Source organism: Doryrhamphus excisus, chromosome 8 (genome assembly GCF_030265055.1).
Source record: "Doryrhamphus excisus isolate RoL2022-K1 chromosome 8, RoL_Dexc_1.0, whole genome shotgun sequence".
NCBI lineage: Eukaryota > Metazoa > Chordata > Actinopteri > Syngnathiformes > Syngnathidae > Doryrhamphus > Doryrhamphus excisus.
This window is the reverse complement of record NC_080473.1, coordinates 2708844-2721459: the sequence shown is the minus strand read 5'-3', so window position 1 is coordinate 2721459 and position 12616 is coordinate 2708844. Positions and strand designations below refer to the sequence as shown.

Here is a 12616-nt window from a genome sequence, read left to right as displayed (position 1 = left end):
TACGGCTAATTAGTTTTCTACGTAATCTAGTTCTGTGGTAGTGACAGAGCCAACCACCCTCAATAGTCGCCATCTTGGATACGTTGCGAAAAAGGAGGGGCTGCAAGTCGTCATTTCCGGTCAGCGAACGACTGTGGCAATTGATTGGGAACAGCACTTCTCTTTCCAAATTCGTGCCTCTGAAAGAAAGTACGCGGTGCATAGTAGTACACTTTGTGAAGTGTTTTCAAGTATGGGTATTGAAAAACAACTATCGACCTTAATAGCTAGCTCAAACATGCTAAAGCTAAAAAAAACAGGACTGTAGACGTCACATATAGCCAAATATAGCCAATCACATTCATCAACTTCCTTGGATCGTTGTGGAAGTTTCATTTCTTGAAACTACAAAAGGGACATGTTTACATTATATAGATTCCCCACGCAGTTTTATATTCCAATAATGTAGTTAATCTTGATTTTTAAAAAAGGTATTTCATGACATTTGACAAATAAGTTTAATTCTCAATGTCTGCACCATATTCTCATTTACTGAGATGCACCTGTAGTTGTCAAATGAAGAGTCAAAGATCTAAAGATGCAAAAAGACACCGACATGTTTTTATTACAATGACGCCATTGTCCAACATGTGTTGAGCTCCGTCTTTCCATCATCGTCCATCTTCCTGCTGCATGCTGACGTGATTATCTCACACCATTAAGCCATCGGACAATCAAGTCCACCTGAGAAGGACAGGTGAGAACTTCCTGGCTGCTCCACGGTCAAAGTTCATCAGTCGTGAAGGACAACTGGTGCGGCAGACTAGTCATCATCACTTTTGCTTTTCTTCTTTTTCTTCTTCTTCTTTGGTGAGCCATCATCTTCCCAGTTGCACAAAGTGTCCACTAGTTCACTTTTCACTTCCTGTTTGATCATCACCATGGCTGCAGGCGACTCCTCTTCCATCTCTCTGTCCTTCTTCTTTCTCTTCTTCCTCCTCTTTTCCTCAACATTGTCCTCCAGGAAGGAGACGCTGTTAATGCTCTCATCCTGTTTGACTGTCACTCTGGAGGCAGGTGACACCTCTTCCTCCTCTCTATCTGCCCTCTGTGAATCTGTAACTCCTGCTTCGTGGAAAAGGATGTCTTCCGTCACTTCCTGTTTGACCATCACCTTGGCAGTAGGTGGCGGCGACTCTTCCTCGTCTCTCACCTTCTTCCTTTTCTTTCTCCTTTTTTCCGCAGGAGGCCCTGCTTCTTGGAAAACGGTGTCTTCATGTTTGACTGTCACCTCTTCATCCTCTCGCTCCGCATTTACGTGCTTTTCTTTCTTGAGCTTACTTTTCTTCCTCTTCCTTCCCTCTTCACCAACTTGTGTGACTTCCAGAAGGGGGACACCGTCCGCCTCGCTTCCCCGTCCCTGAGTGGGGGTCTTGCTGCCAAAGGGGAGGAAACGCTGTTTGAGGCCAGGCGGGATTGTCGGCGCGGGAGTGGCAGGGATGATTTGCGGGGTCTGCCGGGTGCCGCCGTAGCTCTCGCTCACACTCAACAGGCCGGCGAAAGCTGGACCCATCACTGTCGCTGGTGATGAGGCCGTGTCACCGGTGAGGAGGTGGAGCTCTGAGGTGCCGTGTGTGGAGCCAAGGATGTTGTAAATCTGTTGGCCCCGCCTACTCTCTCCTCCATCCACAGCAGAAGGAAACTTCAATGTCTGCAGGCTTGAGAGGCTCACATTGACACCTTGCAAACTGAAACGAAGAGGAAGAGGTGGTAGGATTCACCCACTTAAGGAACCTCATACAATTACAATGCTTTTACACAACAAACTTTGCCACTGAAGTCAAGAAAGGGAATAAACAAGCTAGAAAGGCACCAATGTTGCTGTTCTAAGGAATAGAGACTATGAAATATGCGCTACCATTCTGGGTTAAAGCTGGCAGGAGCTTTGATGAGCCACAGTTCACTGTTGCTGTTCTTCAGGCTGTCTGTTAGCGTGCTCTTGCAAGGTTTGTGTCTGAATGGCACAAAGTCATCAGGACATTTGTACCTGCTGGTCCTCTTCTCTGCAAAATAAACCAATAATAATAATTACAATACAATTCAAGGACTCGTTCGTAATATAGAAAATACATATCTAACAACTCCCCAATTAACTGAAACATTACCTTAAGTTAAATTGCACTGAGTAGCAATGAAGTAACAGTATTTAAACCCACTGGACTGTCATACTCCCAACACAAGGTTCCTACATGCTATGCTACTAGCTACTTTAGGACCAAAGTGTTCAGTGCTAACTTACCAGGTTCCTTTTGCTTTAACAACACCTCTTCCGTCGACTTTTCCGCTTCATCTTCACTCGATGAGGGCGACACGTCTCTAAGCATGTTTTATTTTGTAGTCAAACAATCAGCATGTGTTGTAGTGGCTCAATTTTAAAGCTCGGCAGCGTGGTTACGATGGACGCACATGTGTGCACATGAGTATCACCTACGACCTTTGGGTGCGTCACATCCTGTCAGCCACGTCTGTAGTCCAACAAGGGAGTGCTTTGTTTGCTTACGAGTGTGAGCCCAATTTAAAAATACTACATCGCCCACACTGCACTTCGCTAGGTTACGTAATGCCCCAGCGTTCCTCCCGAGAACGGTTGACAGCCGTGAAGAGCAGGCCGATGAGGGTAAACAAACTAGAAATAGAACAAATAATCGTTTAAATATCGAAACTTTCATCGCAGTCAGTATCAGGACTATGTTTATTGTTGTTACAAAACAGACCGAATGTAGTTAACTGACAAAGTCTCCAGCAAATACTGATTCTACACTTGTTTAAGATAAATAGGTTAAGTTAGCTAACGTGTGCTAGCTAGCCAGCTGGCTAGTCGTCCATCATGTCGTCGCCCTCTTCCTCCTCCAGGCGACAATGGTGCTACCTGTGTGACCTGCCCAAGATGCCCTGGACCGTGGTGTGGGATTTTAGCGAGGTGGTATGCCGCGGCTGTGTCAACTACGAGGGCGCTAATCAGATAGAGTTCCTCATAGCTAGCGCCAGGCAGCTCAAACGGACGCACGGGATGCAGGACGGCAACGTGAGGTCGCCTGGTCCCTCTCCCAACAAGCACGCCTCGTCAGGCCGGGGAGAGGCAGCCACAGAAGGCGGCAGGCAACACAGCGAGCGCTTTGAGAGGGGAGGCCGCGGAGAGAGCACCGTGTCCGCCGCTCGAGTGCCGCCCAATGGGCTGCACCGTGACGGCCAGCCGCCCCAAGAGGTGAACCGCCAGAGTCCAAGTGGAAGCCGGAGACCGATGATAGGAGCGGCGATCCCCCCGAACTTAGTGACTCAGAGCATTGCAGGGATCCCCCATGGGCTTTTGGCGGGTATGCCGGCGGGCCTGACAGCCAGGACCGCCCCCATGAGCAGCCCGATGATCTTCCCGGCGCCGGTGCTAGCCGAGATGAACCGCAGACAGCTGGGCATTGGCATGGGCATCGCCCCCTTCATCACACCGGAGCTGGAAAGGGAGCTGAGCTCCTCCCAGCCCAAGCCTCAGAGTCACACCGGCTCTGTTTCCAGCAGCAAAACCGCCGGCCTCCCCTCGTCGTCGTCCTCTGTGGCAGGGGGGGTGAGTCAGACTAGCCCCAAGCCTGCTTCTTCTCCGGCGAGGCAGCCACGTCCCCTTGCCGCCAGGTCCGGAGGAGAGCCACTGGCTTCCAGCAGCTCATCTGAGGCCACTCCCACTGCCGCAGCTCTGCCCCACAGTGGAGCCTCAGAGTTGGGATCCACTTCAGCCAGCAGCAGCCTGACTGGAACCACTCTGTCCTGCACGCTGTGCCATGAGAGGCTGGAGGACACACACTTTGTCCAATGTCCATCTGTCCCAGGACACAGGTTTGTCATCAAACTGAACTTTATTGTAGGTGGACTTACGTGAAGTGTCCATAAGTCCAGTTATTTCCTTGCTGAGTTTTTCATTTATAATAAGTGTTTCTACTGTACTAGTTTTTTTTAATAAGGTGTATCTTTTGGACATGATTAACCTCTTGTGTTCTCACACAGGTTCTGCTTCCCATGCACCAGAGTGTACATTCAGAGCCGCCGAGGCGATGGTGAGGTCTACTGTCCCAGCGGCGAGCGCTGCCCCTTGGACAACTCAGCCAACAGCCCCCCTTGGGCCTTTATGCAGGGGGAGGTGTCCACCATTCTGGGCACCGGCGTGGTGGGGGCCCCGCCGGCCGCTCCCCCTGTAGCCGGGCCCGGACCCGGTGCTAGCGCCGCCAATGGGGCCGCAGCCCAGAGCGGTGACATCACCGTCAAGAAAGAGAGGGAGACGTGATGACGGTTTCCAAGGCAACCTGGACAAAGGCAGGCCCACACTTTGGCACACTTAGTTTAGTCATGTTGAGTGGACCGGACACACATTCATTGGACCCCACCGCCACACACCGCAATCAGGCAAATAGGAACCACAAAATGTAAAATCAAAGTAACACAAGCGTGTTACCTGCCAGCTGAATGTAAGAGTATTTTTACTGCAAGGTTTGTCAATGTGCAATGGTCAGTCATTGTATGCAACATTTAGAAGCTGTAATTGAAATGATTGCACGTGGTTTCCTAACCTGGCAAGTTGCTTTGTTTGAAAGAAAGATATGTAAAAGGTAGTTTTCTAGATGCAGACTGCAGCAGTGAGTCACGTTGCTGAACAATCACAAGAATGTCCTCACAGACCAACCAAAGCTAAAGCCTATATATGTGTGTATAAAATCTATTTAGCGCTATATCTGCTAGTTTACACTTAGTCAGAAAGTGCTGACGGGCCATTTGTACCCCTACGCCCACCCCTCCTATCTTGCCGCCAACGCCAGGGGCAGGTGAGCGTGCGCAGACACATCGTGTAACACAAGTGCCTTGTGCAGAAGTGTCCCGCGTCTTTGTGGGCGTCGCCACGGCGATGACAAATCTGTTCCTTTTGTTTTGCGTTTCTTGACTGCAGCTTCATGTACAAACAGCCAAGCAGGAATAAACAAGATGGAAACTCTGTCACATCCTCATCTTTTTGTTCATGCTCAAACTTCCACATCCTCATTAGAATGACTACTGACCAATCATGTGGGATCACAAGAATGTAAAAGTATTCACTTAATGCAATAGGAGGTATAAAGATTCCCTGGACTGTTAAAAAAAATGAGCAACTTATGACTTGACTTCCAATTAAGAAAAAAAACGTAGTGCAATAACCTGCGCACCTCGGTCTTGGCCACCAGAGGGCGCAGTGGTGGTGCACAGTAGAAACACTACAGCACCTATGTACATGCTTCCCTTTTCCTAATACTAAAGTGTGTAACGTGCATGGTCTCGCTGCAGCCCCTTGTGATGGAGCCTAACCAGCACAGTGATGTTAATTGTGAATGTGGATATGTGGCTTCCTCCATTAGTGTCAAGTCATTACAGCCATTGTTGAACCAATTATGGAGGTGTTAATGGACGACGGAGGCTCATTGGCATTTAAAAAACCGCCCACAGGGAGGCCAGCTGCGAAGGCCAGGGCACTCCACAACAAAAAGATGCGTATTAAAGAAGCAGGTCCGAACCACACAGACAGTCAGTGACGTCACTCGGTGCCAGGTCACCTGATCTCATTCATACACCCTGAATATGACTTGTGATATCAGAAAAGTAACATAACATCTACAGGTGTTTTGTTATATTTTACTTTAAACAGCTGGTCAAAGTTTTTACACCACAGAATGCATCCTGAAATAGATTTTTAAGATTAAATTACCATTTATTTTTATTTTTTTGAAGGCTAAAAAAAAGTGAATATGACCATACAGTCTGGGTGGCACAAAATCTTGCAAGTTTAAAACTTGACAAGACTCTATCATGGCTCCTATACGCAGTAGGGCCCTAAATGAATGAATTAATCACAATAAATGAAAATTAATTTGATCATTTTGCCAGCCTCTATACATTGCCATGTAGATGCTGTCTGTTTTCCTTGTCTCTCGCCTCCAAACAGGCAGGAAGAGAGTTCACTCTGCATTGGTTGCAGCATCTTGAGCTCTTTTGTCAGTCATAGAATCTCTTGGTGGGTGGAGGCGGAACCGGTAGCATATACAACAGTATAGAAAAGTAATAGAAATTAAATTAGTGTACTGCAATATACTATCATGTTTTCTCATTGTACTTCACTTTTCTTGGAATTTTGCCCATCATTCACAATCATGTGAAACAAATACATATTTCTTTCCCTTTTCTGTGCATTAACACACGAGAAAACAAGCTGTCATTGGGATACACCTATTTAAAAAAACTAACGTTGCATCATTTGATAAACACGCTGTGATCATGCGTTAACACATACACTGATAACATGTAAAAGTTGCAGTATCTTGCTGCATTTTGATGATTTTAAACATTAACCCAAACTTCTTTCTTTGGCGCATCGATACTAACTAGCTAATCGCTAGTCATTCACAGACGGAAGAGTGGATACCTAGCTCTCAAATTTGCTACCTGAGGACTGGAGCACACGTCTTGTGCTGGAAGACACAGCCATCCCAGGGAGAGCGGACATTCCGCTGTTGTTGACGGAACTAGCATAAGTATGTGTATCAATTTGGCAAGAAAAAGCAGGTTTGGTGGTGCTTTAAATCATCAAAATACGACAAGATACTGCAACTTTTACATGCTATCATCAGTATATTTGTAAATATACACATATATGTTAATGCATGATCACAGCCGAAATAGGTGTATCCCAATGACAGCATTGGAAGCCAGCTGAAATCAACTCACTTTTTCGTGTTATAATGCACAGGAAAGGGAAAGAAATATGTGTTCATGTTTCACATCAGGATTGGGAATGATGGGCAAAATTCCCAAAAAAGGGCAGTTCCCCTTTAAAAGCAATGTTAAAGTCTTGTGTCTTTCTCATAGACCCAATCGTGTATATGTCACTATACTGTATGTATATTATATATTTTTTTGAAGACAAAGTTTTGCATCATTGTTATTGCCATTTCATTTTTTTCTCATAACATTGTTTTTTTGCTTTTTTTTCTTTCTTTAATTTTGTTCCCACAATACACTCTGGACCTGGTATCCCTGCTTTAGAGTTGTTAATTTAACTGTATGATTAATGAAAACGAAGCAAATTTTGCAATATTAGGAATAATAGGAATGCAATATCATATTGTTAAACGGCTAGATCTCCGACAGTGTCAATCAAACGTGATTATTATTCTGACATTTTTGTATTGGAGCTCAGGAGATGATGTACCTAATCAAGTGTCCAGCGAGTGGGCTGGATAATTATGAAAGGATTGCTCAAAGTGGACGACCCAGCAGCGGTGACGTCACTAAGTGGATTATCTGTGCTAATTGCATCATTACAAACACACAGAGGTGTCACTCCGTCTACTTTTCCACAAGGGGCCTGAATTCGCGGCGAACGTGCGCGTGCACCGCGAAACTGGGGGTCCCCTCCCGCGCCTTCCTGTTTCTGTGTCATTTGGCATCATTTAATCCCGGCGACCACCCGCGTGCGCGCCATTACATGACCATTGAGCCGCCATTAGGCCTCCATTGACATGCACACGCCTCCCGTCTTGTGTATTCCAGCGTCGCACCAGGACAGGCTGCGTTTGGCGACTTTAAAGGAAACACGACAACTTTAAAAGGTGCGTCAGACCGCCTAAAAAAAGTATTTATTCTGTCACTCTTTCTCTTCATTTTACCAGGCTAGCTTTCAACATTGAAAGTTGTAACTTTTTTTGGACTATGAACGTGCTGGAGTGTCATGTTAAAGGTTCCAGAGAGGTGACAGCCGCGGGAATTAACGACTTTCACGCCCCCCCCCGGGACACAAACTGAGCCCCCCACCATAAACACTCATGATAAGATGGTCGCTTTATGCTTGAATATAAACACAACTACTATCATTATTGTTATTCCTGTACTCTTCTTCCCTTAGCAGAAGACGTAAACCTGGATGAAATTAAACGTTTTATTTTGATGTTTAAGACTTTGGGGGGGGGGGGGGGGGCAGCAGCAGCCGGGCCAATATACAGCACGCCAGGGGGCCACATCGGCCTTTTTGCAGGACCCTTCCTGAGTGCCTTCACCGTATTCAAATGTGCAGAGGGGGGGCGGGCCCAAGTGATACCTTATAAGAGGACATCTGTCTGCCGGGTCCACGCCGTCTGCAAGACTCTCTCCTCCCGTCTGTCAACGCTGAATCCTGCCGGCCCATTGCAGCCATCAGCGGGCCTCCAGCATCGGATCAGAACCAACAGGTTCTGGAAAACAATGGACGACTGAGCTTTACAGACTTTTTCCATACAACTAGTGGAGAACTTTTTTCTTTTTGGTGTGGACAAACTTTTACCAACAAGGATTTTAACTTTTCTCGAAATCAACAATAAAAGAAGAAGAAGAATATATCATATTTGAAAGTCGTGCGTAGATAATTAACTCTCTTTCTAAGTGGCTTGTTGGGGATGTTGAGCTCTGTGAAGATGGAAGCCCACGACCTACCTGAGTGGAATACTTTCTACAGTGAGGCCAGCGAGGTAAATAAAAACCCAACAAATATTTAAAATATCTTATAAATATCTTTAAATGTTATATCAAAAAATATTTTAGCAATGGATATGGAATTCTTTTAAAACATCTTTAATTCACATTCACTTGGTATTAAGTGAAATAAATAATGACCACATACAAAGATTGTTAACATAGTTCTTACAAGTAATAATAACAATAATATAAATCAAGTTTTATATTATTATTACAACTTCTTAATAAAGAAATAAGCCTTCCAAAGGGCCTCACGCACAAGCGAAAGGCCAAAGTGGAACAATATGTCTTAATTATTTTATGGGTTAAAAGTTCTCTATTTTATCAGTAAAAAATAGAAATTTGTATACGAAATTACATCGGAAAAAAGATTGAAGATTCTCGCTAATCGAATTAAAAGTTAATTGGATTAGTTTGATGGGTCTCCTGATGAAATTAACACCTTGATGATATTTTGAAGTGTCACCCAAAGGACGAGTTTTCATCTCACCTACACTCACAAACACACCACCACTCGAGGCTGATATGTCCTATTTCCAGCACAGAGAATTTTATCTTTAGGAGATTTTTCAGTGCAGGTTGTTTTTCCACGGAGAGGCCAGAGAGGACTGTGACGCGCTTTTTTACGCATTTCCACGTTCACGTGTGAGTGTGAAATCCGCGTGCACTGAGAGCTTCATTGTGCATTGATAAGAAGTCAGTCAGAAGCCTCCTTTCACGTTTAAACTCACTTTTTACACCGCAGTGCACCTCAGAAAGTGCATGTATTGCTGCTGAAAATAAGTGTTAAAAATGTCACTTATTAAAAAAAAATGATGGTGAAAAAATTGGAAGTTATAGCGTGTAATTAAATGTGTTTTTGTGTGTTGCAGATGTATTCCTCTCCCAGCAGCATGAACTCCGCCCTGGGCTCTGTGGGCTCCATGGGCACCATCAACAGTTACATCAACCTGAACGCAGCCAGCGCCACCCCAGCAGGCATGAACATGGCGTACCCCAGCTCGGGCCTCAGCACCTCCCCGCTGGCCTCCATGGGCTCGGGGGCAGGGCACATGCCCCTCTCCCCGGTGGCGCCCTCCCTCAGCTCGGGTTCGCTCACCCAGCTGGGTCCGGCCACTCCCGGCTCTCTGGGCTCCCTGTCCCACTACCAAAACATGGGTCAGTCCATGAACCAGCTGGGATACGCGTCGGGCGCCTCCCTGAGCCGAGCCGGGCCCAAGGAGATCCCCCCGAAGCCGTACCGGCGCTCCCTGACCCACGCCAAGCCGCCGTACTCGTACATCTCGCTCATCACCATGGCCATCCAGCAGAGCGGCAGCAAGATGCTCACCCTCAACGAGATTTACCAGTGGATCATGGACCTGTTCCCGTACTACCGTGAGAACCAGCAGCGCTGGCAGAACTCCATCCGCCACTCGCTGTCCTTCAACGACTGCTTCGTCAAGGTGGCTCGTTCGCCTGACAAGCCAGGCAAAGGTTCCTACTGGACCCTGCACCCGCAGTCCGGGAACATGTTTGAGAACGGCTGCTACCTGCGGCGCCAGAAACGCTTCAAGATCGAAGACAAACTGGCCAAGAAGGGGGGCAAGGAGGGGGGCAAAGGGGTCCACAGTGGAGACGTCCTGCTGGAGGACAGAAGCCCCATAGGGGGCTCTGAGGAAGCAGACTCCGCTCACTCGGACAGCTCCCACCCTGGGTCTTCCGACGATCAGCCGCTTCCCAGAAGTTCACTGGTTCCGCTAGACTGCCCCTCGCTGTCCTCCCACCTCCACAGTCCACCCCTGTCCCAGCCGCCGTCCACCTCCTCCTCCTCCTCAATCCCTCCATCGTCCTTGTCCCTCTCCGCCACCTCCGCCGCCAATCCCATCTTCCACTCCCAGTCCTTAGCGGCCGGCACCCACCTCCTGCCCGGGGCCATGCATCAGCACATGGACCTACAGAGCGACGCCCTCAAATCCCTGGACCCCCACTACAACTTCAACCACCCCTTCTCCATCACCAACCTGATGTCCAACGAGCAGAAGATGGACCTCAAGTCCTACCAGGACCAGATGATGGCATACAACAGCTATGCCACCGGCTCGCCTGTGGCCGCCAAGCAGATCTACGACAGCCCCAGCCCTGCTACCATGGACTCTGGTGCCTACTACCAGACTCTGTACAGCCGCTCTGTCCTCAACGCTTCCTAATGTGCACGCTCGTGCACCACACACACACACACACACACACACACACACACACACACACACACACACACACACACACACACACACACACACAAGACTTGCATCTACAAGCCGCCATGTTTGATGGACCAAAGAAGGTTTTTCTTTTCCCATGGAGACTCTCTGGTTACACCACGCACACAAACCCGACCATGACGACCAAGATGGACTTTGTACAAAATGTAAATAGCTGCAGTGTGTGTGTGCGCGTGGGTATTTGCATTTATTTATAAAGGGAATAAATTTTAATATATCTTATATTCTGCTTTGTGGACCAGTTACAACCTTAATGTGAGTTTCTGCAGTGGGACACGCTTCATTCATGTTACAATCTCACACTACAGGAACGTTCTCCACGTGACCAAGCCAACTGTGGTAAAGACTTGAAACAACACGGCATGCTGTGTTGTTACCTGGAGTGGTGAATGCTTTGGACCCAACTATTGGGGATGGGGTGGGGGGAGCTAGTTACTAAAAAGAGAGGAGGGATGCACTATGGGAGATTTACATACAGTACTTTGCACTATGGAGCTCCCACTGGCCAGGTGGGCTGATAGTGTGTGTGTGTGTGTGTGTGTGTGCGTGTGTGTGTGTTACAATACTAAAGGAGTATCCCCACACTGAGTGGGTGTGTGTGTGTGTGTGGGGGGGGGGTCTGTCGGTGTAACAAAGGTGTCACACTGCGGTCCAAAAGTGCCTTCTTCTGTCCACATGATCAGTTGTCAATAAACTGAAGGATGATAAAGACTTTCAGGTCACATGACAAAAACGAAAGATCTTATTTAAATGACGTCGCTTTTCAAACTTTGAAACAAAACAAAAAAAAAACTCAGTGTGTCCTTATAATATATAGTTTATTTTTCGTCTCCCTCCTTGTTTCTGTTGGTTTCAATGTGATTACATATTTGACTTTTCCTAATAAAAAGGTTGAAAACGGGGAACATGGTGCATGGTGTTGTTTCTGTGTACCCAAAGAGACATTGAATTGTTTCCACTGCCAGATATTTTTGTCCATTTGCTCTACTTCTCCGAGTGTACCTTTGTGGGCCAGGGGCAGAAAAGGGGCCTTTCCCCAAAGTCTTCCTAAGACAGAGAATGAAGTTCAAGGACAACTAAAGACTGGAGCTTAAGACTACCTCAGCGTTCATGACGTCGTCGTGCACGGAATGGCCGCCAACCTCATCTAAATTTGTCTTTTTCTCAGTCCCGAGCAGCTGGCGGCGTCCTGTTGAAACAGCTCCTGACCAAATGGATGCAGCGTGCGATGCCTATAGCAGACTAAACATGGCCGCCTCACACTGAGAGCCTCAAAGAGGATCTCCGCGTGGGCCGTCGGCAGCGCGCTCGCGCTGAGAGACCACACCGCCGCTGCGGCTCCTGACCCCGGTCTGACCCGGCGTGGGCGAGTCAACAAAGCAGAAATACGGGAGGGGGAATTCTGTTGGTTTTGTCTCCTCTGTGCGTCTACCAGCAGCGACCAATCAGCTTCCAGCAATCTTCCAACATGAAAACACTGGAAGGATGATGATTGCGGAATGTCATTAGCTTTCTAATGTACATTAATGAGTGGTTAATATAATAAACAGCTTAACAGATCAAATGCACCTATTCCCAGCTTTAAAATGAAATGAGTTTTTTGCAATTTGCAGATTTAACAGTTGAAATGACATTTTTTTGGACACCAACTCAGCACAACACAGCCGCTTCCTAATGGTAATGGAGTAGTGTTTTGTGTGCAACACGAGTAGATGCTAAAAACGTATTGCTCCACGCCTGCAACTCATGCACATACGTACACTACATGCTGTATAAACGTGCACACATCATACAGTCTGCTG

At 47.1% G+C, this 12616-nt stretch overlaps 3 protein-coding genes across 4 annotated transcripts; 2 read left to right on the top strand and 1 right to left on the bottom strand.

Annotated features, from left to right (window-relative positions):
• Positions 1-578: 578 nt before the first annotated feature.
• polr1g (RNA polymerase I subunit G) lies at positions 579-2653 on the bottom strand. The gene is made up of 3 exons (XM_058079058.1): positions 2279-2653; positions 1898-2042; positions 579-1727 (listed from the first exon to the last, which is right to left on the bottom strand). Exons 1-3 carry the CDS (start codon positions 2361-2363, stop codon positions 803-805), a joined length of 1155 nt encoding a protein of 384 aa, XP_057935041.1. The 5' UTR covers positions 2364-2653; the 3' UTR covers positions 579-802.
• On the top strand, positions 2532-5007 carry irf2bp1 (interferon regulatory factor 2 binding protein 1). 2 transcript variants are annotated; one of them, XM_058079057.1, is made up of 3 exons: positions 2532-2656; positions 2893-3864; positions 4033-5007. In XM_058079057.1, the coding sequence occupies exons 2-3, from the start codon at positions 2927-2929 to the stop codon at positions 4307-4309; spliced, it is 1215 nt and encodes a 404-aa protein (XP_057935040.1). In that variant the 5' UTR covers positions 2532-2656; positions 2893-2926; the 3' UTR covers positions 4310-5007. The 2 variants fall into 2 exon arrangements, with proteins under 2 accessions (XP_057935040.1, XP_057935039.1); XM_058079056.1 differs by having other exon boundaries at positions 2564-3864.
• A 3154-nt stretch (positions 5008-8161) lies between these two features.
• Positions 8162-11719, top strand: foxa3 (forkhead box A3). Its single transcript, XM_058079055.1, has 2 exons — positions 8162-8546; positions 9426-11719. Exons 1-2 carry the CDS (start codon positions 8475-8477, stop codon positions 10740-10742), a joined length of 1389 nt encoding a protein of 462 aa, XP_057935038.1. The 5' UTR covers positions 8162-8474; the 3' UTR covers positions 10743-11719.
• Positions 11720-12616: the final 897 nt, after the last annotated feature.

Excerpts from the sequence above, each read along its gene's own strand:
- polr1g (XM_058079058.1), bottom strand. The coding sequence starts at position 2,363 with ATGCTTAGAGACGTGTCGCCCTCATCGAGTGAAGATGAAGCGGAAAAG. Across the intron at positions 2,043-2,278 it reads GTTAAAGCAAAAGGAACCTG|AGAAGAGGACCAGCAGGTAC; the intron begins GTAAGTTAGCAC and ends TTTATTTTGCAG. Across the intron at positions 1,728-1,897 it reads GCCAGCTTTAACCCAGAATG|TTTGCAAGGTGTCAATGTGA; the intron begins GTAGCGCATATT and ends TCTTCGTTTCAG.
- irf2bp1 (XM_058079056.1), top strand. The coding sequence starts at position 2,867 with ATGTCGTCGCCCTCTTCCTCCTCCAGGCGACAATGGTGCTACCTGTGT. Across the intron at positions 3,865-4,032 it reads CCATCTGTCCCAGGACACAG|GTTCTGCTTCCCATGCACCA; the intron begins GTTTGTCATCAA and ends GTTCTCACACAG.
- foxa3 (XM_058079055.1), top strand. The coding sequence starts at position 8,475 with ATGTTGAGCTCTGTGAAGATGGAAGCCCACGACCTACCTGAGTGGAAT. Across the intron at positions 8,547-9,425 it reads TCTACAGTGAGGCCAGCGAG|ATGTATTCCTCTCCCAGCAG; the intron begins GTAAATAAAAAC and ends TGTGTGTTGCAG.